The sequence below is a fragment of the Phaseolus vulgaris genome, chromosome 11 (genome assembly GCF_051622355.1).
Source record: "Phaseolus vulgaris cultivar YP4 chromosome 11, ASM5162235v1, whole genome shotgun sequence".
Classification (NCBI taxonomy): Eukaryota; Viridiplantae; Streptophyta; class Magnoliopsida; order Fabales; family Fabaceae; genus Phaseolus; species Phaseolus vulgaris.
The window spans coordinates 2,529,542-2,555,601 of NC_143508.1; the positions used below are offsets into that span (position 1 = coordinate 2,529,542).

The window sequence follows — 26,060 nt, forward strand, 5'->3', positions numbered from 1 at the left end:
AAAATGTGTTCCAGAAATCTAAATCCCAAATATTTCTAGAAAAAGGGTTCCATAAGTAATTTTTATCCACACCCTCCTTTTGTTTAAAGTTATTTTCGTCATTGTAGAGGAATATTTTTGTCAATTTAATAGCAGATTGTTGGATGTTAGAATTGATATGCTGCAGGGGGAATTTGCCAATGTTTTATATCCGCACCAAATTGGCTAAAAAGACCGAGCACATTCGGCAGGCCCAACAACTATTTTCCACTCTTATTTCAATATGCACACCACTTTCAGTAGAATACTTGGGCCATTCCACTAGTCCAATAGTTACTATTTAGAACCTTTGATTTTAGATTCGTACTACAGTTCCTAAAAAGTATGGGTTCCTCCTTCTAGCCTAACCATTTTGTTATTCGTCACCGATTTTATACTATCCCCACCACCTTTTCTAGAAAACCTGGCTTTATATATCAAATAAAAGAATATAAATGTAAACTCCCTCATACAATACTTTTTGGAATATAAAATACTGTTATTATTAAAAAGTAAAATTTACCTAACAATAAAATTTAACAATCAAATTAAAAAGATAAAAACAAAACCTAACTAAGAAACAAAATTTTACAATCACATTAAAAAGATGAAAACATAAAAATATGTACTAGGATATATTATTTAAAAGTTATAATTGAATAATATATTAATATATTATACCACATGTTAAGATATTTAATATGGATATTAACTATCAAACATTAATTAAAATATTCAACAATATGATGATAAATATAATTTAGTAATATTAACTATAAAAACAATTTATAAATATTTTTAAATTTGTACCCATTGTATTTTTTTCGTGGTTCCCTTTTTTATCAATATTCCAAAGTCTCCTCATGTTTAATCAGGCTTTTAGCCGAGGGTTAGAATTTCTCTGATTAGCATATAGTTTTATTTTCCTCTTACTTCTTATAACCTCTCATCTCACTTCACCTCTCACTCTTATAACAAAATGAATAGCCCAAAAAGCAGAAAGGGACCCAAATTGATGAAGTGGCATAAATTGTTATATTTTAACTCATTGCTATATAAAGTTGAATTTAATTTATTACTTTTATTTTATATTTTACCTTTGAAATTCCTTGTTTTCATTTTACACACCGAACTTTTACTCAAGAGAGAAAATGCAATAATGTGATAAAAGAATTGGTTGTACGTTTTGTAGGAACTAATTAAAGAAAATAAGAGGAGACAAACGGTTGTAGAAACTGATTGAAGGTAATTGCACAAGATTGCAAAACTGTTGAGCTGATCTCATCCCAATTTGATTATGTTCTTCCCAACTTGGAATATCAATGTGTTTACTTCTTTGATGAAAAATTGAATTCTTTGCAAGATTAATTGCACAGACATTGTCAACATAAATCTTAATTGGAACATCTAGATTAAAACCAATGTGAGTCATGATATTGCTTTTCTCAATCGTCATCAATTCTTCATTCATAGCCTTTTGCCATTTAGGGTGTTGAATGGCATCTGCAAGTCTCACGGGTTCTGATTTTGCAAGTCTCACAGGTTCTAATTCTACAAGAAAAGCAAAGTGAACTAAATCTCCATTATCATCAACTTCATCGTCAAGATTTACTTCGCGCAATCTTGAAGGTGTACAGGTTGTATTTGCTGCCTTCTTGGTTGCTCCATCATAGTTGCAATTGGAGCTGCAACTTCAGGCTGAATTACAGCTTCAGGTTGAACTGCAGGTGCTTCAAGAGTGACTCCATCTTCCACATCATCGTTCAAAACATAAATATATTGTTTTTTTTAATCCATTTCAACTGCTGCATTCCATTACCATTCCTCATCTTCAACAAATGTAACATCACGACTCACAAACACCTTTTTTGTCATTGGATTGTAAAGTTTGTATCCTCCATGCTTATATCCAATGAAAATGGTCTTCACTGCCTTATCATCCAACTTTGATCTTGCTGCCTTGGGGACATTAGCATAAGTAATTGACCCAAATACCTTCAAGTGTTGCACATTGAGTTTGAATTCGCTTCATGCCTCAATCGGAGTTGTGTTAGCAACACTCCGAGTGGGTGATTTGTTTATCAAATATACCGCACATGTTAAGGCCTCAACCCAAAAATAATTTGGCATACCTTTCACTTTAAGCATGCTCCTCGCCATGTCCATGATTGTTCTATTCTTTTTCTCGACAATTTCGTTGTGTTGAGGCGTGTAAGGACAAGTTATGTTATGTTGCAACCAAGTTCTTCACAATGCCTCTTGAACTCATTAGACTTGTACTCACCTCCTCCATTACTACGCACCATCTTAATTTGTCTGTCACTCTGTCTTTCTGTCTTTCAACAAATGATTTAAATATTTTAAAGCAGTGGAATACCTCATCCTTACTTTTCAATAGATAAATCCAGGTTTTCCTTGGAAAATCATCAATAAAGGTTAAAAAAATACTTATTACCTGATGATATGTTCGTCGGGCCACAAACATTTGTATAAACAAACTCCAAAGGAAATTTTGCATGTCAAGGCTCCTTAATAAATGATATCTTGTGATTCTTTCAAAAAATGCAAGTCTCACACAATTGACCAGAGTGATGAATATGAGGTAAACCATTTACTAAATTTCGTTTTGAGAGATTTTCTAAACTCTGCAAATTTAAGTGCCCAAAGAGTAAATGTCACAACCACAATTCATTATTCACTATTGCATTCAAGCACTTAAAATCACTCATATGAAATTGTGTAGAATAATGCCAACACATAGAAAATGGTAAAAACAATTATAATGTTAATTTTTTTTATCACTCATAATAAAACAGAACACTCATGCATTAAAAGTTGTTACAAAATATGGATCGGGATAATGGAATATAGTAGAACTAATTTGAAAAAAAATCTAAAAAATTGAAAATATTAAAAAATAACAAGAGATATAAATTAAAAAATATAAAATCAATAAAAAAATATATTTATTATTTAGTTTGAATTGTTAACCAATAATCTTTTGTTTTCTACATGATATTTAGCTCTCTTCTCATTCTTCAATACTGTTACAAAATTATCTTTCAAATAGAGCACGGAAGTGACTTTGTGTTGAAGACTGAGGCGAAAAGAAATATGTTATATTAGATTAGAGAAAAAGTATCTATCAATTTTTATTTATTTATTTGGTGCGAGTGGGGCCCACCAGTTAAATCTTTTAGGCGAGTGGGGCCCACCGACTAAATCTTTTAGGTTTTGGTTAGCGAATATGTCGTTTTCGAATAAACCGTTTCACTATAATACCTGGGCCATTCGACTATCCCGATAGTTACTACTTACAGCCATTGGTTTTGTATCCGCACTACCATCCCTAAAAAGCATGGGCTCCTCGGCCTAGCCTAACTCTTTTGTTATTCCTCACCCGCTTTATACTATCTCCACCACCTTTTCTAGAAAACCTGGATCTTTTCGCTGGGCAAGAATTTTCTATTTGTAGTCCCGGATTTTATTTATATACCACTAGCTTTCATTTTCTTTAAAAGGTCTGGGCCTTTTCCATTCACGCAATGTTTTTTCTATTTAGCACCCATTTTGGCATTATGTCTAACTAAATTTTAGACACGCGTCATGTAATTTAATATAAAAAATAAATTAAAAATTATAATAAATATGGAACTTCACACAAAATTCTATTTAACAGTAAGAATCATCATGATTTTTTGTTATAAACTAAATATATAAGATAGGATAATCTTTGTTGGGTATATTTTTTCAAAATTCAATATCTCATTGATCCAAAATCAGAATTTTTAAAAAATCATCTTGACCTTTTTGATTATTTATTTTGGCAAAGGCAGAAATATGTAGTGCCTCTCCCATTTGACTAGTCGTTCAGTGACTATTTACCACCTATGAATTTATATCTACACTACTAAATCTTAAAAACATGCGCTGCTCCGCCTAGCCCATAAGTTTTGTTATTTGTCACCTTGTCAGGAAATCCTGGGCTAGTTAGGCTTGTCCAGCATTTTGCTATTTGTTACTCCCGATTTTATTTATACAACACCAGCTTTCATTTTCTGGAACAAAATGTGGGGCCTTTCGACTGATCCATTGTTTTTGCTATGAAAATACTATTAGAGAAAACTTTCAGTGCTATAAAAACCACTATATAACAAATTTTATATGAGAAACGTTTGGTTGACACTACTAGAAACATACATGTGGCGAAAGATATTTTGGTCATTACATTGACTTTTAATTTGAAAATATGTGAAAGAGTATTGTGGAAAGCTATTAGTCATATGGATATTTATATTTAGTGCCAATTTTATTTTATTTTTACTTTTCACCGAAAAGAGGTTTGTGATGGTATATATAAAAGAATAGGTGAGAAATAGCAGAAATGTGTGCCTAAACTTTTTCAAAAGTAAAAACTGGTGGGTGTTAAATAGAAGGCGGATTCTCCCTAAACCCGATAAAAAATACTTTTGTGAAAAGACTAAACTACCCTTAATGAAATGAAAATTATGATTTTTTTTAGTCTCTTAGTTTTCTCTGCACCAAATACATTGCAACCTCTTCGTTTTCAATCTTTCTCCCGCTTTCTTCTCTGTGCCGTTTCCGTTCAGTAGCAGCGTTTACTTGTGTCGAAGACCAACTGAACGGCGACGTCAATTGTGGTGGTGGTGGTCAGTGAGGCGGCATCGAATGTGACGGAGTTGGACGACAAGAGAGAACGAAGCTATCGGGAGAGACGACACGCAAAAGAGTGAGTTTTCTCATTGACATTGCCTTCCCGATATAACGGAATGCCTTTATGCGTTGCAGATAATTTTATCTGGAATTGGTTTTTTTGGTTTTTGTTCCACATCCGGAATTACACTGAAAACGGCACATCCACTGCAGCACCAAGCAAAGAGAAGAGGAAAACTAAGTTTTTTGTGTGCATCTTATACCTTTTTCAAAATAAAAAAGACAATGGCAGAATTGAGTTTTAAAAAGTTCGTCGAATGCAGGAAGCAATTGATTGGGTGCAGGAAGAAATTGCCTAAATAGAAAAGGTGAGACAAATACAAGAAACACTGGGTCAGTCGAATGGGCCCTGACTTTTCGAAAAGGAGTGTGCAGATCTGAAAAACGGGACTGCAAATAGAAATATGATGGACATTGTTTTCTACTGCAAATAGAAATTTGGATTTTCGGTAACCACGGTGCCCTGCAGGAATAAAAAGCTTTAGAGGTTTAGGGTTTTATTGGGCCAAAGGCCCAAACTTATTAGGTTTTTTCAAAAATTAGGTGTAGGATCTTCATATATTTTGATGCGCCGTCCCTTCTTCATTTCCCGCAGCTGGGTGCAGTGACAGAGGTAGCGCGAAAGCGGAGGCAGTGCGAGCAGCGTGTTCGGTGGTGCGCAGTGACGGAGGCAGCGAATTACGCAAGTGACGGCGGCGAAACGCAGCGCTAGCGGAGACGATACTTAGCAAGGGCAGCGGCGGCGAAACGGCGAGCTCAAGCGGCGCGACATAAGTATAGGTTAGGTTTCTGGCTTTCAAATTAGGATTTTATTGCGTTTAGGGTTTTGTTTTTGTTTTTGGGCCGCGTCATGGATTGCGGAGGCCCATGGATCGTCCGATCCAGCCCTTCGATCGCCGGATCACTCCGATCCCACCTCTGATCCAGCTCGTTTTTGCTTAAAAAGATCGTAAGATCGCGAGATTTCCGATCTAACTCGCGATCTTGACAACATTGATTCTAAACCACAACACTTTTGTTAGTCTTCTGCTTTATTCCTTTCTATATAATTGCAATCTGTTAGGTGTTTCCTTATTAAACACAAACAATGAGAGAAGACATTAATGTTGTATCTTTTTAGTTTCAGACTCGTTAATTTCTTTCAGATGGCACGCATGATTTGGGTTTTATTTTATCTATTCCTCTTGATTGCCAAGAGCGCCACTGCTCGCCTACAATCCGGTAGAGATGAAACTGTTAGGTAATATTCTGGTTTATATATTAATCTTTACGGTTGGTTAACTAATATTGGTGTTTGTTGTGGTGATACTGATGTGTTTTCTGTTTGTGATTTCAAGGATGTTGAAGAATGTTGATAGCCAAGATCCACCACCTGAGTGTAATGGGTTGAGGTGCAGTTTAGGAGTTAGTTTTTGTGTAATATGTTGTAATGGGGAGGGATATAAATCTGGAATTTGTGTAGAGTCCGGAGTTTCTTATGTTTGTAAATGTAAAAATTAGAATTAAATTTGTAATAATTAATATATTTATGCTTTTTAATGTCAAGTGCTATTTTCATAATATCTTTGTTCTATACAAAGTACTTAACTAATATTTCATCCATGGCAGTAAAAAATAAGATTAGGAGTTGGAACTAACTTAACTGTATAAAACACTTATACTATGAAAGGGTTCTGAAATTAAAAAATAAGGAATATAATTTCAGTTAAAACATCTGAGATGAACTTATTTGGAAAACAAGACCTGAAGGTGGAGGTAGGAAAATATTGTGTTATTTTTATAATTTATCTGAAAATATTGGCTTTTTTTCAAATGTTAAAATTAGAGGTAGCATTCAACAGCGTGAACGGTTTAAATAAAAAAAAACAAATATTTAAATTTAATTTATAATTATTTAAATTTATATCCTTTTAAATTTATCAGAAATTTAATTTATTTATTTTAATTTAATTTATTATAAAAAAAACATAAATACGTTGTTGATTAAGCATATAATATAAAAATGTAATATAATATCCTAATTTAATATATATTATTTATTTATTCCATGAGATAAAAAAAGTGAGCATTATGTATAAGACTGAAAAACTAAACAAAATTATTACAAAAACAGTTAAAGGACTAATTAGATCCCATTACATAGAAAAAAAAAGTTATATTTAAAAATAATTTTGAACAAAAGAAATATACTCTAAACAGGAAAATCCGGTCATATTTGTTATAAAATTATTAGATAGCTTAATATTAAAATAAAATATCGACTCAATATTAGAAGAATGTGACATTTTTAAATTTAGAAATATTAACTATAAAAATAATTAATATATTTTTTTAAATTTGTTATGGTTAGGTAGATGATATCATTTCCTTTAATAAAGGTTGATGATAAGTAAAAGAACATATATTTTTTTATTAACTAATAAAAAACAAACCTATCTCTAGAAGGTCATTTGTATTTGTAGTATTAGTATATCATACAATAAATGTGGTCCAGAAATATTATAATCCTAACCTCGATTTTTCATGAGTGGATTTACACCATATAATTATACATTTTTATTATAAAGTTTTAATTTCACATATTCTATTATTAAAGTTTTAGATGAAATAAAGTAGTTAATGATTTTATATCTGTTTTATATGTTGAAAACTAAGATAATAAATGAAATAAATTTATTTAGAAAATATGCGAACTTGTTTTTGAGCACCACTAACAACACAAAGTGATGCACCAGGGGATTGTAGTACAATAAAATGCAGTATAGGTCCAGAAGATTGTGATGATTGTTGCACCTTACAAAACCACAAGAGTGGATCATGTGCCAAAAAAGGCTATTATTATTTTTGTCAATGTCAGGACTAAACTTATAATGTATTCGTTCATGTTTTATGATCAAATTTTAATAAAATTGATATTTTTTTAATTATTATCTTATTCCAATAACAATAAAAGTTTAGGTAGCATTTATGTGAAAAATTAGTAAAAAATAAATAAATTTGCAAGGTAAGGAATTATTAGAAAAAGAATTACAATTTCATAGATAATATGAGATAGAAAATATAATGTAATCTAAAAAAATCCAGAGAATTTGTTACTATTATCTTCAAGAAATTACTTAAAAAAAAAAGGTATATGAATTTGTTATTTAAACAAGTCAATCTCGTTTTAGAGTGAGTAATATTTTTAAAATAGTGATTTTTTTCTCTATAAATTATCACTTAAATGATTTTTTATTGCTTGAAGAAAGGGACATCTAAGTTTTTTTTAATTAAATAATATCATTTAAGTGAGGGTTCTAACACAAGTTATATTCTCGTATTTTTATAATGCATTTTACTTTGACTTTGATTGTATGGTCATAGTACTTAATGTTATATTCCATGTTTCGAACATGAATATTGAATTCATTTATATTGTTATGTTATTATGTTATTTATCAAATAGTTTGACATGTGATGAAGTAACTTAAAAGAGTTCATACAAACACTTATGTACATCAAATCATTTGTGTTAAATATACAATCCAAAAATGAAATATCCTATACTAATAAAAGTGTATCTTTAAATAAGAAGAAATTTAAACATTTAGAACATCATTTTAAGATAGAACTAATGGATGTACAAAAACTTAAATGACATTATAATTGTTACATGACTATCCACAATTTGTTTCTATTAAAAAAAAATGATATATGTTATAAAAAAAAACATATTTTCCCAATTTAAATTATATGTATTATTTGTAACTATAAAGATCAAAAAGGACAATATAACTAAAATAATTTTGTATTATTTAGTAGTAAGAATTCGTATGTGATCTTAGCATGGATATTAAATTTAAGACCAAATTTTATAAATAAATAAAAAAACATGTTTTTGGAGTATGTGTAACATGCCGAGGGTAATAAGACTATTGATCTTAAGAAAACAATATTTTTTTTTATAATCAATCACTAGAAAAACCAATTTTAGAGATAAAAAATAATTAGTTGTTATAATGATAAAATTAGATATTATTTTAGAGGCTAAAAAATTATTGGTATCTAAATTATTATTTATTATTGATAAATAGATTTTAAATTGGTATCTAATTAACCACACATAAGTTTTAGCTACCAATTATTTAGATTTTAAGGTTGATATTTAAAACGTTGGTATCTAATTAGATACCAATTTACAAACTACTTTATAAGTTTTTATTAATAATATGAAGCATTTTAGTCTTTAAACAAAAATTTAACTTAATCAATATAATAAATAATTATTTTTTATTTCTAAATTTAGTTGCAATTTTATGATTTTATATAATTATAACCAAACTTTCCTAAAATCTTAACAATGATGTAACTGCTTATTTTGGTAAAATGTTATTATCAAATTGAAAATTATTAATTTTGAGTTAGCTGTATTAAAAGCATTAAATGATAAGGATAATTGTATTTAAAATATTATAGTAAGTTTAACCAAAACAAACTAAAAATATCCAAAAACCGAAAAAAGTTGTTGGAGGAATTAAATGGTTGAATTTTGTCATTTAATTGATTAATTATATCAGTAATTGATTAATTAGTAACTTGTACTTTAATTATTAAAACATTGGATATAAGTTGTAAAAGCATTATATTAATGAAAATTAATTAGAGATTTCTTACCTCCATAACTCTCTCCTACAATATAAAATTCATTGGATCTGAAGTTTGAAAATCTTTTAAATCATCCAACCAAAAATTCATATTATCAGAAGCAAACACTTTATCACCAAGCTCACTTAAGTCTTTGGAATTGTTAGTATAGGAAAAACCAACACCAATGGGTGAGTCCAGAAATATGATGTTTGCAACTGAAAAATTAAGAAAAGATAACACGAAATTATGCTTCCAAAAACTAATATTGAAGTCAATTAATATTAATTAGTAGGAAACACATAAATAATATTGAAGTGTTTACTCTAAAAAAAAATCCTAAAATATAATTTATATATTTTTGTATATAGTAAATTATAAAATAAATAAAAAAATTAAGTATTAATAGAATAATCATTAAACTATTAAAGGAGTATGGTGGTATATGATTTTCATAATATAGATGTAATTTATTAGATATAATTTTAATGAGCAATAAACTTAAACTGGTAATTATTTATTAAATTTTGATTGTAGACTCCTTAATTTGATAGGTGTTCAAATATTTTTTTTATTAAGTATTGTCTATTGGAATGTCTTTTTCATTCATTTAAATTTATACATTAAATAAAAACATTTTAGGAGTTTTTTTTAAAACATCTATTGGAATGTCTTGTTCAAACATTTTAGTTGTACCAACATTGTCATTGGCATGTTAACATTGTCTTCCTGTTCTCCACCTTGTTCTCCTCTTTGATCCATCTTGTCTTTAACCCTTTTCAACTACTTCTCGGCTCCACGGTGGGCGCCAAAATGTTCTTACAACAGGGACCAAGAACACTGAAACCAGGTTGACAAGATGACCTCTTATACAAATCTTCCGGTCTCGGGTTGGACTCTCGGTTTCCTCTTGGGCTGGACTCTCGGTTTCTCCTCTCGGCTGGTGTTCTCGGCTTCTCCTCTCGGTTGGTGTTCTCGGCTTCTCTTCTCGGTTGGTGTTCCCGGCTTCTCCACACAGCAGGTGTTCTCAACTTCTCCTCACAACAGGTGTTCTCAGCTTCTCCTCACAGATGGGGGGGGGGACCTGCAAGTCGCTCCAATGCCAAAGTCAGAAATAGTTCAGTGTTCATCAGATAAAATCACTCTTACCTTTTTCTTACTTTGAACTCCTATTTATAGGGTTTCTTTAATGGGCTTTCCCCCTTACTTTTGGACTTTCTTTCTATACCTTTTTATTATTTACACACCCCTCATGCTAGTTTTTATCTTAATTGAGCTTTATTTTTATAATAATATTTATATTTTGTTTTATTCTTTTATGTACATCTTTTCCGCTGTCGGTCTAAACCTCTCGGTTTTAGCCTAACACCTCTTGGTTGTTCAATATGTTGATTTTGGCTTAATCCCAAGTCCCACATCGGTGGGTTCATTGTTTGGGAAGGAGGTTTGAGGGTTATAAATTAAACTCTCCTCATTCACTGTTAGATATCCCAATTTGTAATATCTTCTCTCATAATAATAAAAGTGAGTTGTTTTTGCTGTGCTCGGAGATTAGGCTAAACAGGCCGAACTCCGTTAACAATTTTCGGGTGTGTTTTTTTCCTCTTTATCTCTTTTATTATTCCGCTTTATTTATTCAATATTATTTGTCGGGTAGCTCTGTTAGGGTTTTGTTTTAGTGGAAAAATTACCCGTTTTTCCCAACAAGTGGTATCAAGAGCCGAAGGTTCGCCTTGGGTTGTTTGAAATTATTTGTAATATTGAATATTATATTGTGAGTCTGTAATGGCAAATTCGGATCAAGAAGGGAAGGCTCTGCAAGATGCAAATGTTGCAGAAAGCAAAAGTGATGTGTTGATTGTCTCGCTTTCAGCATCATTGCATCCAGATGAGTGGATATTCGATTCAGGTTGAACCTATCATATGTGTCCCATTCGGGAATGGTTCTTTGATTTTCAAGAACTCGATGGCGGAGTTGTTTACATGGGTAATGATAATCCATGTAAGACAATCGGGATAGGTTCAATCAAGTTGCGGAATCATGATGGATCCACCAGAATTTTGCGGGATGTACGGTACGTGCCAAAGTTGAAGAAAAATCTCATCTCATTGGGGGCTTTAGAATCTAAAGGCCTAGTTGTGACGATGCGAGATGGAATTCTTAAAGCAACTTCAGGAGCACTGGTGATGATGAAAGGTGTGAGGAAGAACAATTTGTATTACTACCAAGGTAGTACAGTGGTGGGGACAGTAGCAGCAACAACTTCTAGCACTAAGAAGGATGCTGAGGCAACGAAGTTGTGGCATATGAGGTTGGGACATGCTGGAGAGAAATCCTTGCAAATTCTTACCAAGCAGGGACTGTTGAAAGGTACGAAGGCTTGCAAACTTGAATTTTGTGAGCATTGTGTTCTGGGAAAACAACGAAGAGTGAAGTTTGGCACTGCAATTCACAATACCAAGGGTATTCTAGATTATGTGCATTCAGATGTGTGGGGACCTGCCAAGACTCCATCAATCGGAGGTAGGCATTATTTTGTCACTTTTGTTGATGATTTTTCCAGGAGAGTTTGGGTGTTTACTATGAAGAACAAAAATGATGTGCTTGAAATTTTCCTTAAGTGGAAAGCTCAAGTTGAAAACCAGACAGGAAGGAAGATTAAGGTTCTCCGAACAGACAATGGAGGAGAATACAAGAGTGATCCGTTCCTGAAGGTATGCCAAGATTGTGGCATAGTTCGGCACTTCACTGTTAGAAAAACACCACAACAGAATGGGGTTTCGGAGCGTATGAACAAGACACTTATGGAGAAAGTTCGTTGTATGTTGTCTAATGCTGAGTTAGGCAGAGAGTTTTGGACTGAGACTGTGACATACGCTTAACATCTTGTCAATCGTTTGCCATCATCTGCTATAGATGGCAAAACCCCGTTAGAGGTATGGTCTGGAAAACCTGCAACTGATTATGATTCTTTGCATGTTTTTGGTTCTATTGCATATTATCATGTGATTGAATCAAAGTTGGATCCACGGGCAAAGAAAGCTCTTTTCATGGGCTTTAGTCCTGGAGTGAAGGGATACCGTTTGTGGTGTCTAGAGGCAAAGAACACGATTATCAGCAGGGATGTTACCTTTGATGAATCTGCCATGTTAAAGAAGGTAAATCCAGAAGGAGCTGATAGTACTCCGCAACAGGTGGAGTGTGCCCAGAAGCAGGTGGAGTTTGAGCCGACAGTGGTGATCCCAACACGAAATACCACAAGTGACTCTCCTATGGCAGAAGAAGAGTCAGATGAGGAAGAGGTTCCTACCCAAGAATCTCAACAGCAATCAGCGCCAATTGCAGTTAGAAGACAGAGACGAGATATTCAGAAGCCTGCTCGTTTCATGGATATGGTTGCCTATGCACTTCCAGTTGTTGATGACATTCCATCCACTTACCCAGAAGCCATTTTGAGTTCAGAGAGTGGTAATTGGGCAGGTGCGATGGAAGAGGAGATGCAATCTTTGAATAAGAACAAGACGTGGAAGCTGGCACAATTACCAAAAGGTAAAAAGGCAATTGGGTGCAAATGGGTATTTGCAAAGAAAGAAGGATTTCCTAATAAAGAAGATGTTCGCTACAAGGCAAGGTTGGTTGCTAAAGGCTTTGCTCAGAGGGAGGGAATTGATTATAATGAGGTATTTTCTCCAGTTGTAAAACATTCCTCCATTCGAATTTTGTTGGCCTTGGTAGCACAGTTGAATTTGGAGCTTGCTCAACTTGATGTAAAGACCGCGTTCCTACACGATGATTTGGAGGAGGAAATCTATATGACTCAACCAGAAGGATACAAGGTTGATGGTAAAGAAGATTGGGTTTGTAAACTTAGCAAATCGTTGTACGGACTGAAACAATCTCCGAGACAGTGGTACAAACGATTTGATAAGTTCATGAAGGATCAGAAGTACAAGAGAAGCAAATATGATCACTGTGTGTATTTGCGCAAACTTGAAGATGGTTCCTACATTTACTTACTCTTATATGTTGATGATATGCTGATTGTAGCAAAGAGCCAAGTTGAGATTGATAGGCTAAAGGCTCAGTTGAGTAAAGAGTTCGAGATGAAGGATTTGGGGGAAGCCAAGAAGATTCTCGGCATGGAGATAAACAGGGACAGAGAGAGGGGAAAACTTTGGCTGTCACAGAAGCAGTATTTGCAGAAGGTACTACAACGTTTTGGTATACACGAAGATACAAAACCTGTAAGTACCCCACTTGCTCCTCATTTGAAATTGAGTAGCCGTTTATCTCCGACGACTGATGAAGAACGAGAATACATGGCGAAAGTCCCATATGCAAATGCAGTTGGAAGCTTGATGTATGCAATGGTGTGTACAAGACCGGATATTTCACAGGCTGTGAGTGTTGTTAGCAGGTACATGCATAATCCGGGCAAGGGTCATTGGCAAGCTGTGAGATGGATTCTACGGTACCTCCAAAGTACCTTAGATGTTGGATTGGCATTTGAGCAAGATGAATCACTTGGTCAATGCATAGTTGGATATTGTGATTCTGATTATGCAGGTGATTTGGATAAGCGACGGTCAACAACTGGCTATTTGTTCACTTTAGCAAAAGCGCCAGTCAGTTGGAAGTCTACCTTGCAGTCTACGGTGGCTTTGTCTACGACAGAGGCAAAGTATATGGCGATTACAGAGGCTGTGAAGGAAGCAATTTGGCTTCATGGGTTGCTTAAAGACTTGGGAGTTGGTCAGAAACAACTTGAGTTATATTCTGACAGTCTGAGTGCTATTCATTTAGCAAAGAATCAAGTCTTTCATGCACGGACGAAGCACATTGATGTTCGCTATCACTTTGTGCGTGAGATTCTCGAAGAAGATGAGATTGTTCTCCAGAAGATTCACACTACGGAGAATCCTGCAGATATGCTCACCAAGGTGGTTACAAGGACCAAGTTTGAACACTGTTTAGACTTGGTTAATATCTTGCACATTTGAAGTTGGCGTCCGGAGGCGCAAATTTGAAGCACTGTAAAGTTTGTTTTTTGTTATGTTTTGAGAAGATTTGTTTTAGGTGAGACTTGAAATTAAGCCAAGGTGGAGATTTGTTGATTTTGGCTTAATCCCAAGTCCCACATCGGTGGGTTCATTGTTTGGGAAAGAGGTTTGAGGGTTATAAATTAAACTTTCCTCCTTCACTGTTAGATATCCCAATTTGTAATATCTTCTCTCATAATAATAAAAGTGAGTTGTTTTTGCTGTGCTCGGAGATTAGGCTAAACAGGCCGAACTCCGTTAACAATTTTCGGGTGTGTTTTTTTCCTCTTTATCTCTTTTATTATTCCGCTTTATTTATTCAATATTATTTGTCGGGTAGCTCTGTTAGGGTTTTGTTTTAGTGGGAAAATTACCCGTTTTTCCCAACACAATATGTAGTTCTCGGCCTGAACCTCTCGATTTTAGCCTACCAGTACTGTTTATATCTATTTTATTTATTTGTTAGTATTTCCAATTTCGTTAGCTTTTTATATTTTTTCAAATTAATTCTACTGTATTATTTTAATATTTCTCAATTAAACTTAGATGCATCTTAGTATACTTTGTAAAAAATATATATATGAGCTTCCCATTTTTATACATGCACATATATATAACTTTATTATTTTAAATAATTTTCTATTCATTTATCCAACAATGTTTGTAAGAGACTTTTTATTGTTTTATAAAACTTTATTCATATAATACAATGAAGGACGATGATTACCAATTTTTCCATTATCATTATACTTGCCAAATTTAACTGTTGTTCTTATCTCACAATTTTTTTTATAAGAAAGTTTTGACATCAAATATTAATTCTCGTTAATTTTTTTTATAAGAAAGTTTTGACATCAGATATTCTCGTTATAATACAAGTATGTTGCCTAACATACTTTTGATAGAAAATCCACACTTAATATTCTGTTTTATTATTGCTAACGATAAAAAAAAAATTACACTCCCATTTTCTTTACCAAGTATATATACAGTTTTTTTATAAAAAAATACAATTAATATAGGTTGATGTTAATGGTTTTAAAGGTTTTATGTGTATACCTTTTCACAATAAAAACATTCTTTATATCAATATTTGGCCCGTCTAAACCAATAAATAAATATTAACATCAACTTCTTGCTATATCCACACATACTCTAGCAGCAATGCCTCGGGAGGAGCTAGAGCTTGCGGTGCTTCTTATCATCTTCAACCAACTATATATGAATTCTATGTCAATTTGTTAATGAAAGCAAGATTTAGAATTTTTGTTTTTCAGTTTCTTTAAGCTTTAAACTATACTTATAATGATTGTACATTATAAAATTATTTACAAAGACACATTTAGATATAGATTCCTTCTGTAAGTTACGAATATTTTTTTTTTGTCATTCATAATTTATTTTCTTCTTAATATAAATTCACTTATTAATGATCATAATTTGCAGACGTTAAATAAAAGAGGAATATGTAAAAATTAAGTGTTAAAACATTTTACCTTAAGAAAAAATTAATTATGCAAAAGAAAAAAAAATTTACTCCTAGGAAAAAAGTCATCAATCACATAGAATTAAGAGATTCTTAAGCTACGGTTTTTCCAAACTAATAATTGTTTTTCATTGATCTAGGCACAAGCCAAAAGAACATACACAATAATATACATACAAGTAGAATGAACTAGAAGCGAGAAGATGGAAGAGGTTGAGAAGATAGAAAATGGGAAAAGAGAGTAAGTGCTGGTTGTGGTGCAGAAACTGGAACCTGGTGGCCAGCACCTCTAACGGAGGCAAAAGTAAGACCACCCTCATACTCCTCCACCCACCCTCCCACTTCTACACCTGCAAACCAAGTTCTCAACTCTTTCGTTATATTCAGTTTCAACTCTTCCAAGCTATATTTGGTTGATAATATGGGAACTCTACCATCAGTGTCTCCACTGTATACACATAAAATTACATGTCAAAATATTATAACCATAACTATATATTGAAAACAATCCAAACTTATTTAATTGCATACCTGTACATCCAAATACGTAAACCAACCCTTAATAGTTTCTGAATTAGTGGTAGCATTGTCTCTGGGGAGTCATTCCATTTCTCAATTATACTGCTTCATCATAAAACAAATCATATTACTATAGTTTATCAAATTAGTTATATAAAAAATAATAAAATATTAGTATGTGGGAATAAATACCTGCAAACTGTAAATGGATAAGGCAAATTAGTTATATTTGCATGGATTGCCCTCTGAACATTCTTCTTGTTGAAATACTTTGTTACATGATCATTTGGACAATAATCGTATCCTGATGATGGTAATGTATTCCAAAGAGCCTGAAATGCAACAGAACAGAAACACTTATCTATATGCATGGTGAAAGGAATTTATAATACCTACAGGCTACCCAACTATAATATAATACTTACATGTGGAAGTCTTGTTGAATTTGGTATTTTATAATCTTTGTCTTTGAGACACACCGGTGAGTAAATATTCAAAATGTCAATATCCGAATAACATTCTAAAAACTTCATCCTAAAAGCTTTGCATTCTTTGGTGTGTTCCTTTTCACTGAAATTACAGTGCCTTTTTATTCCATCCAAGACTTGTGTTGAGATTATTCCATGGCTCCAAGCATAATCATATATCCCTTTTGCATCTGTGACCGTATTTATCACAGCATTTCCCATCTGAATTTTGATCAAAATAATGTCAATTTAATGAAAAACTTATACCAACATTTTTAATTTATAACTTAGAAAATTTATAAAGTCGCAAAAAGAGAGTTATAAAGATAATAGGTAATTACCATGAGTCCCTTCAAATTGATGTATGGACCTCTTTTATTTCTTTTATATATAAGGTCAGCAAGTTGTGGAGCATAATGTCCTGTGATTTAAATAAAATGTTCATTAAAATACAAGTTATTCATAATTAAATATTTAAAAAAAAAAAAATTAGAGAATCTTACCTCCATAACTCTCTCCTACAATATAAAATTCGTTGGATCTAAAATTTGGAAATCTTTTGAACCAACCAACCAAAAAGTTATAGTTATCAGAAGCGGAAACTTGATCACCAAGCTCACTTAAGTCCTTGGAATTGTTTGTATAAGAAAAACCAACAGTAATTGGTGAATCCAGAAATATGATGTTTGCAACTGGAAAATTAAGATAAAATAACGAAATTATGCTTCCAACTAATTAAATAAATAAGTACTTTAAAGTAATAGCAATGAGATTACATACCTTTATTCCAAGAAAATTTGTTAAATTTTAGATTCTCTTCCTGGTCTACCAAAAATGGACCAATCTCTTGTGCTGCTCCAAAGGCAATTGAGGAGCAACCAGGTCCTACTCAACAAAGAGTAACTTGGTAACATGAACAAAAAGAACAAAACCAAGGTATAGGACAAAGACAACAACACCACCCGAAAAACAATTTTGAATGGAAAAAGGGTTTGAGAGGTAGAGTGAGGTGAGCATACAATTTCTTTTTACAAATATAATGAATTAAAATGAGAAAAAAGTGTGATCCATGCTAACCTCCATTAAGCCAAAGTACAACAGGTTTACGTGAAGGACCATCTTGAGCTTCAAAAAACCAGTAAAATAAGGCTTTTTCTTGGTTTGGTCTTAATTTAATATAACCAGCATAGTGATTGAAATTGACTGGTGGTTGTCCTGGCAAATTTTTTACTCTATCTCTCTCTTGCCATGTCTCCTCTTGGACAACCATGTTTGCCATAAGGGAAATGAATAAGGTACAGAAGGTAAATGCCATTGATGAGAAGTTCATATTGTGTGGGAGAGTTTTTTGGGGTTTTGAAAGAAGAGGAAGAAGGAGTAGGTGGGGATCGGTGCACAAAGTCACAAAGTCACTAAGTGAAGGCGGAAGAAGGAGGAGGAGGGGATCGGTGCAACTAAGTGAAGTGGCGGAAGAAGGAGGAGGGGATCGGTGCAACTAAGTGAAGTGGCGGAAGTTTATGTAATGGAATGAATGGTAGTTTATGTAACGGAATGGTGAGAGGCAGAGAGAGGTTTGATAGCATGAACTTAAGTGGAATGAGGGGTGGGTGGGTAATTATTATTTATAGATGACTGCTTTGATGATGATGATATGGAAAGTGGTGGATAGGAAAAAGAAAACGCAGGAAATCTATAATGATAAAAATGAATGGTAGTTTATGTGATGGTGAGAGGCAGAGAGAGAGGTACGATAGCATAGACTTAAGTGGAATGAGGGGTGAGTAATTATTATTTATAGATGAATAGCTGCATTTATATTTAGGGTTTAGGGGTATCATTTTACACATTTTGTCTCTAAGCTTCCATTGGAGAATGACTTGGACAGCCATGCAAGGACATTGCTATTTACGTCCAAGACTTGCCATAAAGCAACAACGTCATTCATCACTCAGAATGCTATCATATACATTCTTGCAAACACAATCACATTATTATGTATAAATAATTAATAACCACTATTACGCTTTAATTATTAACTACAATTATTCCAAACACAATCACATTATTATGTATTGTTCTGCTAGGGAGATGGGACCTAGAGAACTGTTGAAGTCTTCTTCTCCTTCCTTCGGTCGGTCAGGTGACTGGGTAGTGAACTGAGGTTCTCTTCGTCCTCCTGCTTCTCCTTCGGCCCTCGGCCTCGGCTGAACACCGGATGGTGGGGGTACCTGCGAAGGCACTCCGACGCTCAAGTCAGTAAAGCGGGTGGTCAGCTCTCAGAGTGATAAATGACATACCTTACTCCTTGGGATGCGTACTATTTATATTATTCTAATGGGCCTACCTTGTTGGGCCCATTTATCGAGGTGGACACCTCTTAGGTTTGCATTACCTAATTCTTAATGATAGATTAACTTCACTGATCTTGGTTTGAGCGTTAACTGTAATAGGGGTCGGCCATCGGCCAAATCATCATGGCATGGGTCGGCCATCGGCCATGTTCCAGTGGTCTCGGCCGTCTCGGCCAAGTCTTCTAAGGTCTCGGCCTCTCGGCCAAGTCTTCTCAGGTCTCGGCCTCTCGGCCAAGTCTTCCCAGGTCTCGGCCTCTCGGCCAAGTCTTCCCAGGTCTCGGCCTCTCGGCCAAGTCTTCCCAGGTCTCGGCCACTCGGCCGTCCCGGCCAAGCCTTCCAAGGTCTCGGCCTCTCGGCCAAGCCTTCTAAGGTCTCGGCCCCTCGGCCTCTCGGCCATACCGGTACATGTATAAATAATTAATAACCAAATGCTAAATTCACTAATCAATATATGCATGCATTCTCCCCTTTTTCTTTAGTCAGTATATTCAAGCCTTTAATTTCTCAGTTTTTTTTCTTACGTTTTTACCTTCTATGTGTTTTAAGTCACCGTCATCATGTAAACTCTCATACAGTACTTTTGGAATATAGAATACTCTTATTACTCTTGATATTAGTACTTAGAGAAAGAATCTAAGACATTATTGGTGCCATTCTATGCCGTTTCATAGGATGTACAATTTCGACAGAAATGGTATTCCACTACCCTATTATCCACTTTCCACTTTTTTCTTACTCTCTCCTGCCTTTCTTTATTTTATCTTTTAATTCCAACATTCCACTGTCTCTAACACTCAAACAATTTATTTCTCTCATAATTTGTTGCACTCAACAACTTCCTTTTTAAGGTTACCACTTACTCTTACTTTTGCTGAATTACTCTACATTCTACACCTCATCACACTAATATCTGCAGGTACATCCTATGATATTTACCCAGTGTGTTCTTACACGACTTAAATAAATGGCTTTGCACGATTTAAAGTTGACAAAACAAAGTTGTGGAATCATGATAAAAAGTAAGGACTATGGTTAATGAGAAGTTTGAAAAGAAAGGGCTGAGACAAAGGAAGAAGAATTATTGTTTCCTCACCTTTTTCTTTGTCTATACTATTGTTGTCTCTAGGTTTGTTTTCCACGTGTGTCCATTGTTGCAAACTTGCAGACATTTAGGTTTTGAATTATTGTTGAAGTGGACTTTGGTCCTTCACAGAGACAAATTCAGGTCTTCAAAATCTATGCAGTCTTAACATATCATGGCCCCATGAAAGGGAGAAGAAGTTGAAAAGAAAGGTATTCATAAAAAATCTTTATTTTTTATTTACTAAAATATAAAGACGAGGTCTATTTTTCTTTATTATTTATAATAAAAAACATTATTATTTTTCTAACTTCCATTTCTACTAACCTTTTTATATTTACTTTTTAACATTTCTAATAAAAAGTAAATAATATCTAGTGTCTAGTTTGTTTGTTTTTTACTAATTATTTAAATTTAAATTTGGTAAAAAAAAATTGGTTCTAATTAAACATTAATTTAAAAATCATTTAACAATAATAAAAACTAATTTAAAAATTAATTTTTTTTTTAAAACATCTCTAACGAGTAACTATAACAACTAATTATTTTTTATATCTAAAAGTTGGTTTCTATTTCATGATTTTTTTAGTGTTTAATAATTGTTTATTTTAATTATATAAACAAAGACATCATATATAGATTGATTAAAGATAATTTGTAAATTTAATCCTGATAATGAATTTCGTTTTTATTTGACTACAAGTAAAAGGATAAAAGTTTAGACATAGCTGGAATGAAAGTTATTGAAGTTACTTACCACTATATTCATTTTTTTAATGATTTATATTTATTGTGTTACTTGTTAAGTAGCTTAGAAATTAATTTTAAATAATATAATTAGTTATGTTTAATTATAAGGGATTATTTATGAAAGTTGAGTTTTTAAAAAATGTTGTCAATTATACTTTAAGATAATTGATTCTATCATAAATATGTGAAAACAATATTTAGACAAAAATAATAAATTATAACTTCACATTAACTTCAAAACTTATATGTTGAATCACATAATTTATTAACTGTTGACATTATTAATTATTTGGGAGTCCAATGAAATGTTACAAATTTGTTTTTTTTTATATTATTATTTTTGTAAAGATTGTGAGAATATATGTTACTTATAAGTTTGTATAATTATTATTACAGGTTTTGACTAATATATATTTCATTTATTTATGTTCTCTTACTATTTTTTTAACTAATATTAGATAATATTTTTATCTCAAATCATAGTAAATTTTAATTTATATATAATAAATATATAATATAATTTATTTCATTTTGTATGTATTAAATTTAAAACATGGTGAATCTTAGAAAAAAAAGACCCATTCGACTAGCGCATACTTAAATTATAAAAATATACATGATATTATATAATTATATAATAAATCATATTTACATTTAGTTTAAAAGTAATAATATTAAATTGGAATAGAAAGGGACCGTGTGTGAGTGAAAATGAATGTTTTCCATGTGAAGGCACCTAGTACACGAGTGCTTTTCCCATCCACATTTAACAAAACAAAATATCTATACGTCTTCCCTTAGCCCCTTCTTCTTTCGGGTCTATGATAGGTGACAATCAACTTCCCTTTTGTCTTTTTTTTTAGTCTGATGACACATAAATTAGTTTTTGTTAGGAGTTTCACCTCAATAATTTAAGCCTCTTTTTTTTTATAAAATAAAAATAAAAAATTTAAAATTTTTAGTTTAAAAATTATTCTTTTAAGAATAAAAAAAATAAAAAAAAAATTAAATTGTACAACAACATAAAAATTTAATCTATAAACATAATTTAGTATTTATTTTTATTATTATTAATGATGAGTAAACAAATATATTTGTTTTTTATATTTATTTGAATGATACGTATAGATTATTGATAATATAAATAATTAAGTATTTTAATAGTTATCCTATTATGTAATTTTTGAAAGTATCAAAAGAATATGTCAGTTGATAAAGAGTCATAAAATTTATTATATTAAATTAAAATTATGTTAATATATGAATTTTTATGTTTGGAAAGTAAAAATTTAATACAATGTGAGATTAATGAAAAATATAATGAAATTGATCCTTATTGATCAACTGATACAAATAGGTCCACATTCACATACAATACTCCAGAGATTCAAACGCACGTTAATTAAAAATTTTCACCAGTGTTTCTCTTATTTTAGTGTGTATTATTATATTGATTGATTTGTGTTTTTCTATTAGAAAACTTTCAAAATATTGAATTCCTTGGAATGCTAAATCTAAGTGTGTTTTTCTTTTAGTGTAGTTTATTATTTATCATTAAAATAAAATAAAATCTAATACGTAGATAGTAAAATTTCCAGAATAGTCAATTAAATAATTTCGATAGAAACATTTGGAATAATTTCAGATGTTACTGGAATCAAGTCATAAAATGTCCCTACCAAATCCGTGCTTCCACCACTACTCTTCTCTTTTTTATTCTCATATGTGTACGATACCAACCAAAAATAGACAGACAACCTTTTATTACTTTCTACCTGTGTCTGTGTGCCACAAAGAAATCTCTTCAAACATGTCGGGGAATCCTCATTTATTATTTTTAATTTGTACTAAAATTTAAAGTTGATCCTGATAAGGAGATGAATTTAAATAAATATGGAAGTTTTCGTCTTCTTTCTAGCAGGTTGTTAGAGTTTTACTGGAATCCTTTTCGCCTTTTCGTGTTTCTCTTTTGTTTTTCAGTTTTAAATAAATGCGAAATGGAGGAAGTACCTGTAACAGATATTTCGATGCTTAAATCAGTAAAACAGGTGATCGACACTTGATAAATACACAATAATAAATGACGTACCTTATTTTTTGAAATGTATATTAGTGTGTTGAGTCTGATGAATGGAAATTGGTTTTAGGAAGTGCACTAACTAACAGCAATTACTTAATATGCAATCAGGGACAAAAAAGTTGAGTATGGGTCAGTGAGAAGAGTTAGTGGTACTCTTGCTCATACGTCCCTAGCTAGGGCTTGTGAAGGAGAAAAGGTTGTTTATTTGTAAGAAAGAGATGCATGGTCCCCTCTCTAAAGTCAGGTTGGCACTGAGAAATGAAAAGTGAAAACTAATAAATTTGATGTAAAGATAAGATGAGAAGCATTTGGTTTGCGTAGTGCGAGGTCACATCAAGCACATGCAAGAGTTTAAGTCCTCCACCCACCTCTGTCCTCAATTGCACTTGCAAAAGAAAGTGGCACATGATTGTTTCTTTCTTCAACAACTCCTGCCCTCCAACCAAAGCTACTGAACTCTGGCAAATGACAGAGCCTGTAGAACCAGGCAAGAACATTGTATGTTGCTCAAACTGCATTTCTCATTCATCAGGATGCTCATTTTTGCCACCCTAAGCAAGATCATATATTCATAACTCTAGAAAAATACTTACTTGCATAACAGACACATTCACTTTATAATCTATTCCAACAATATAATTACTTACTTATCTACAATATATTATTACGAGAAAATTATTAAATAAAAATTAATTTTAAATACTAAAATAATTAATAATAAAATTAAAAACCATTTTATAAATTAAAATTTTTTTATATTTAAAATAAATTTTATTATTAATAAAAATTTATAAAATAATTTTTAAATTAGTATCTGACTATTAGCTACCAAAATTTTATCTATTAACTACTTATATTCTAAATTAGTTTCTATTAGAGACTAATTTAGAATCTAAAATTTTAGTAGTTAAAACTTTATTAGTTAATTTATATACCAATTTAAAAATCATTTATAATATTTTACTAATAATAGAAATCACATTAGATATCAATAATTGTTTAGTCTCTAAATTAACATTTAATTTAGTTAATATAGTGACTAATTATTTTTTTTTCTAAATTTGGTTACTATTTAATAATTTTCTTGTAGTGGAGGAAATAAGTTTTTAGTGATTCTGAGTTTTTAGCAGTAAGAAAGAAAAATATTTTTTTTACTAAAATGAAACAATTTAAAAATTATATGGTCTAAATTACACTTGAAGTATAAACTGGTGTATTTTAATTTACAGTTATCAAATTAAACTTTTTATAATTATATATATATATATATATCTATATATATTAATAATTATATTAAAATATAAAATATAAATAATTAAAATATTAATATATTAATATATTGAATTGTTAAGAATATATTTTTCAAGGTATGTAAATATATCATTTTTCTATTAAAAAGAACTATATGTAAGTAATTATAGGTCTAGAATTGATTTTATGTCAATGCAATTTCTAATAAGTTTTGTCTTGAAGATTTTATTCTTGAGTTTTAATTACTATTTTTTCTTTTAAAATAAAACATTAAAACATAAATTAGGTATTATCAAAAACAAACTAACATAATCAAATTACCAAATTAACATGATCTTAATTATGAAAACGATTGTCTAAATACACAACAATGATCAAGAGGGAACCTTAAAAAGTTATGACGGTAAATAAGTTAACTTCAGATATTATGGCTCTCACAAACCAGAATTTGAATAGGAACTTGAAATAGTTTTTATCATTCAAATTTAATAGCTATTTTTTTATATAATAATTTTTTAAAAAATTTGAAAATTTTAATAAAATACATGCATGTTATTGAAAAAAATGTGTAACAATAATTTTTGTTGTTATATGAAGAATATTGTAATTTGTAAAAAAAATAGATTTTATATTTGATAGTAGTTATAGTTACATAATCACAAAAGGACTATTTATTCATGTATAAACTATCACTTATTGTAATTAATATTGGTTGAAAATATTTTAAGATTTGGTATATTAATGGATTATACATTTCATCTCAGTAGTATAAATCCATAACATTTTCAAATGATATAGTCAACAAAATTTCAATATAAAAATTAATAAATGGTAGGTACAGCCTTTTGTTATCTTTTTTTCACCCAACACTTGCTTTCTAGTTAAATCTTCTAATAATTGTTCGAATTTAATTTTGAATGTTTTAGAAAGAAACTATATCTATCATGTTATGTATAAATCATTTAAAAATATGTTAATTTCTGGTCATTTAGGTTGCAAGTAAAAGTTACAAACAAATCTGAAAAATCGACAAATTGCATATTGTTATTTCATCAAATATAATTGGTTCATAAATTTTTTGTCACAAACAAAATTTAATGAGAACACAATTCTCTTTTTTTTATCCCTTCATTTTGTGAACTAGTATTTGGTTAAGAAAGATTGTTGTATTTGTCAACTTGCAACTATGAAGAATACTTGCTTTTGTTTTTTTTTTTTATAAAATGAAAATATAATACTTATATCAGAATAAACAAATTCAAAAAAACACAATTCAAAAGCCAAATTTCTTACAACCAAAGACATTAATTAATAAAAAAATAAACCATAAAATCTCACATTTTCTTCAACTTTAATGAAAATATTTCTAAAAAGAGAAGTACAAACTTAACATACATAGAAAATGGACACAAAATTCGTAAAAAAAATAAATTCAGACACTTGAAATACATTAAACACATTAACCTAACTCGAGCACTATAATTTAAGATTATATCATCAGTTTATTCCATACACAATATTGGCGTCAAAAAAAAGAAAAAAATAACACAAAAGAACTTATAGGAATACAGAGGAAAGAAGTGAGAAGACAACAAAACTATACAAATTTACATATGTAAAGAAGATAAATGAACAAGTTGTTTTCGCATGGAAAGTGGTA

At 31.3% G+C, this 26,060-nt stretch overlaps 1 protein-coding gene, 1 long non-coding RNA gene and 1 pseudogene across 5 annotated transcripts; 2 read left to right on the top strand and 1 right to left on the bottom strand.

Annotated features, from left to right (window-relative positions):
• Positions 1–26,060, top strand: part of LOC150022964 (serine carboxypeptidase-like 35) — a 114,390-nt pseudogene that overhangs the window by 16,537 nt on the left and 71,793 nt on the right.
• LOC150022968 (uncharacterized) lies at positions 5,342–6,297 on the top strand. Of its 3 annotated transcripts, none has more exons than XR_016517517.1 (3): positions 5,342–5,532; positions 5,898–5,992; positions 6,090–6,297. It is a non-coding gene; the product is annotated as an uncharacterized LOC150022968 (long non-coding RNA). The 3 variants fall into 3 exon arrangements; XR_016517516.1 differs by having other exon boundaries at positions 5,344–5,532; positions 5,873–5,992; XR_016517514.1 differs by having other exon boundaries at positions 5,391–5,532; positions 5,879–5,992.
• Positions 16,001–18,230, bottom strand: LOC150022969 (serine carboxypeptidase-like 35). 2 transcript variants are annotated; one of them, XM_090297029.1, is made up of 8 exons: positions 17,965–18,230; positions 17,668–17,772; positions 17,391–17,579; positions 17,229–17,308; positions 16,846–17,109; positions 16,613–16,752; positions 16,433–16,522; positions 16,001–16,349 (listed from the first exon to the last, which is right to left on the bottom strand). In XM_090297029.1, exons 1-8 carry the CDS (start codon positions 18,215–18,217, stop codon positions 16,091–16,093), a joined length of 1,380 nt encoding a protein of 459 aa, XP_090153155.1. In that variant the 5' UTR covers positions 18,218–18,230; the 3' UTR covers positions 16,001–16,090. The 2 variants fall into 2 exon arrangements, with proteins under 2 accessions (XP_090153155.1, XP_090153154.1); XM_090297028.1 differs by having other exon boundaries at positions 16,433–16,525.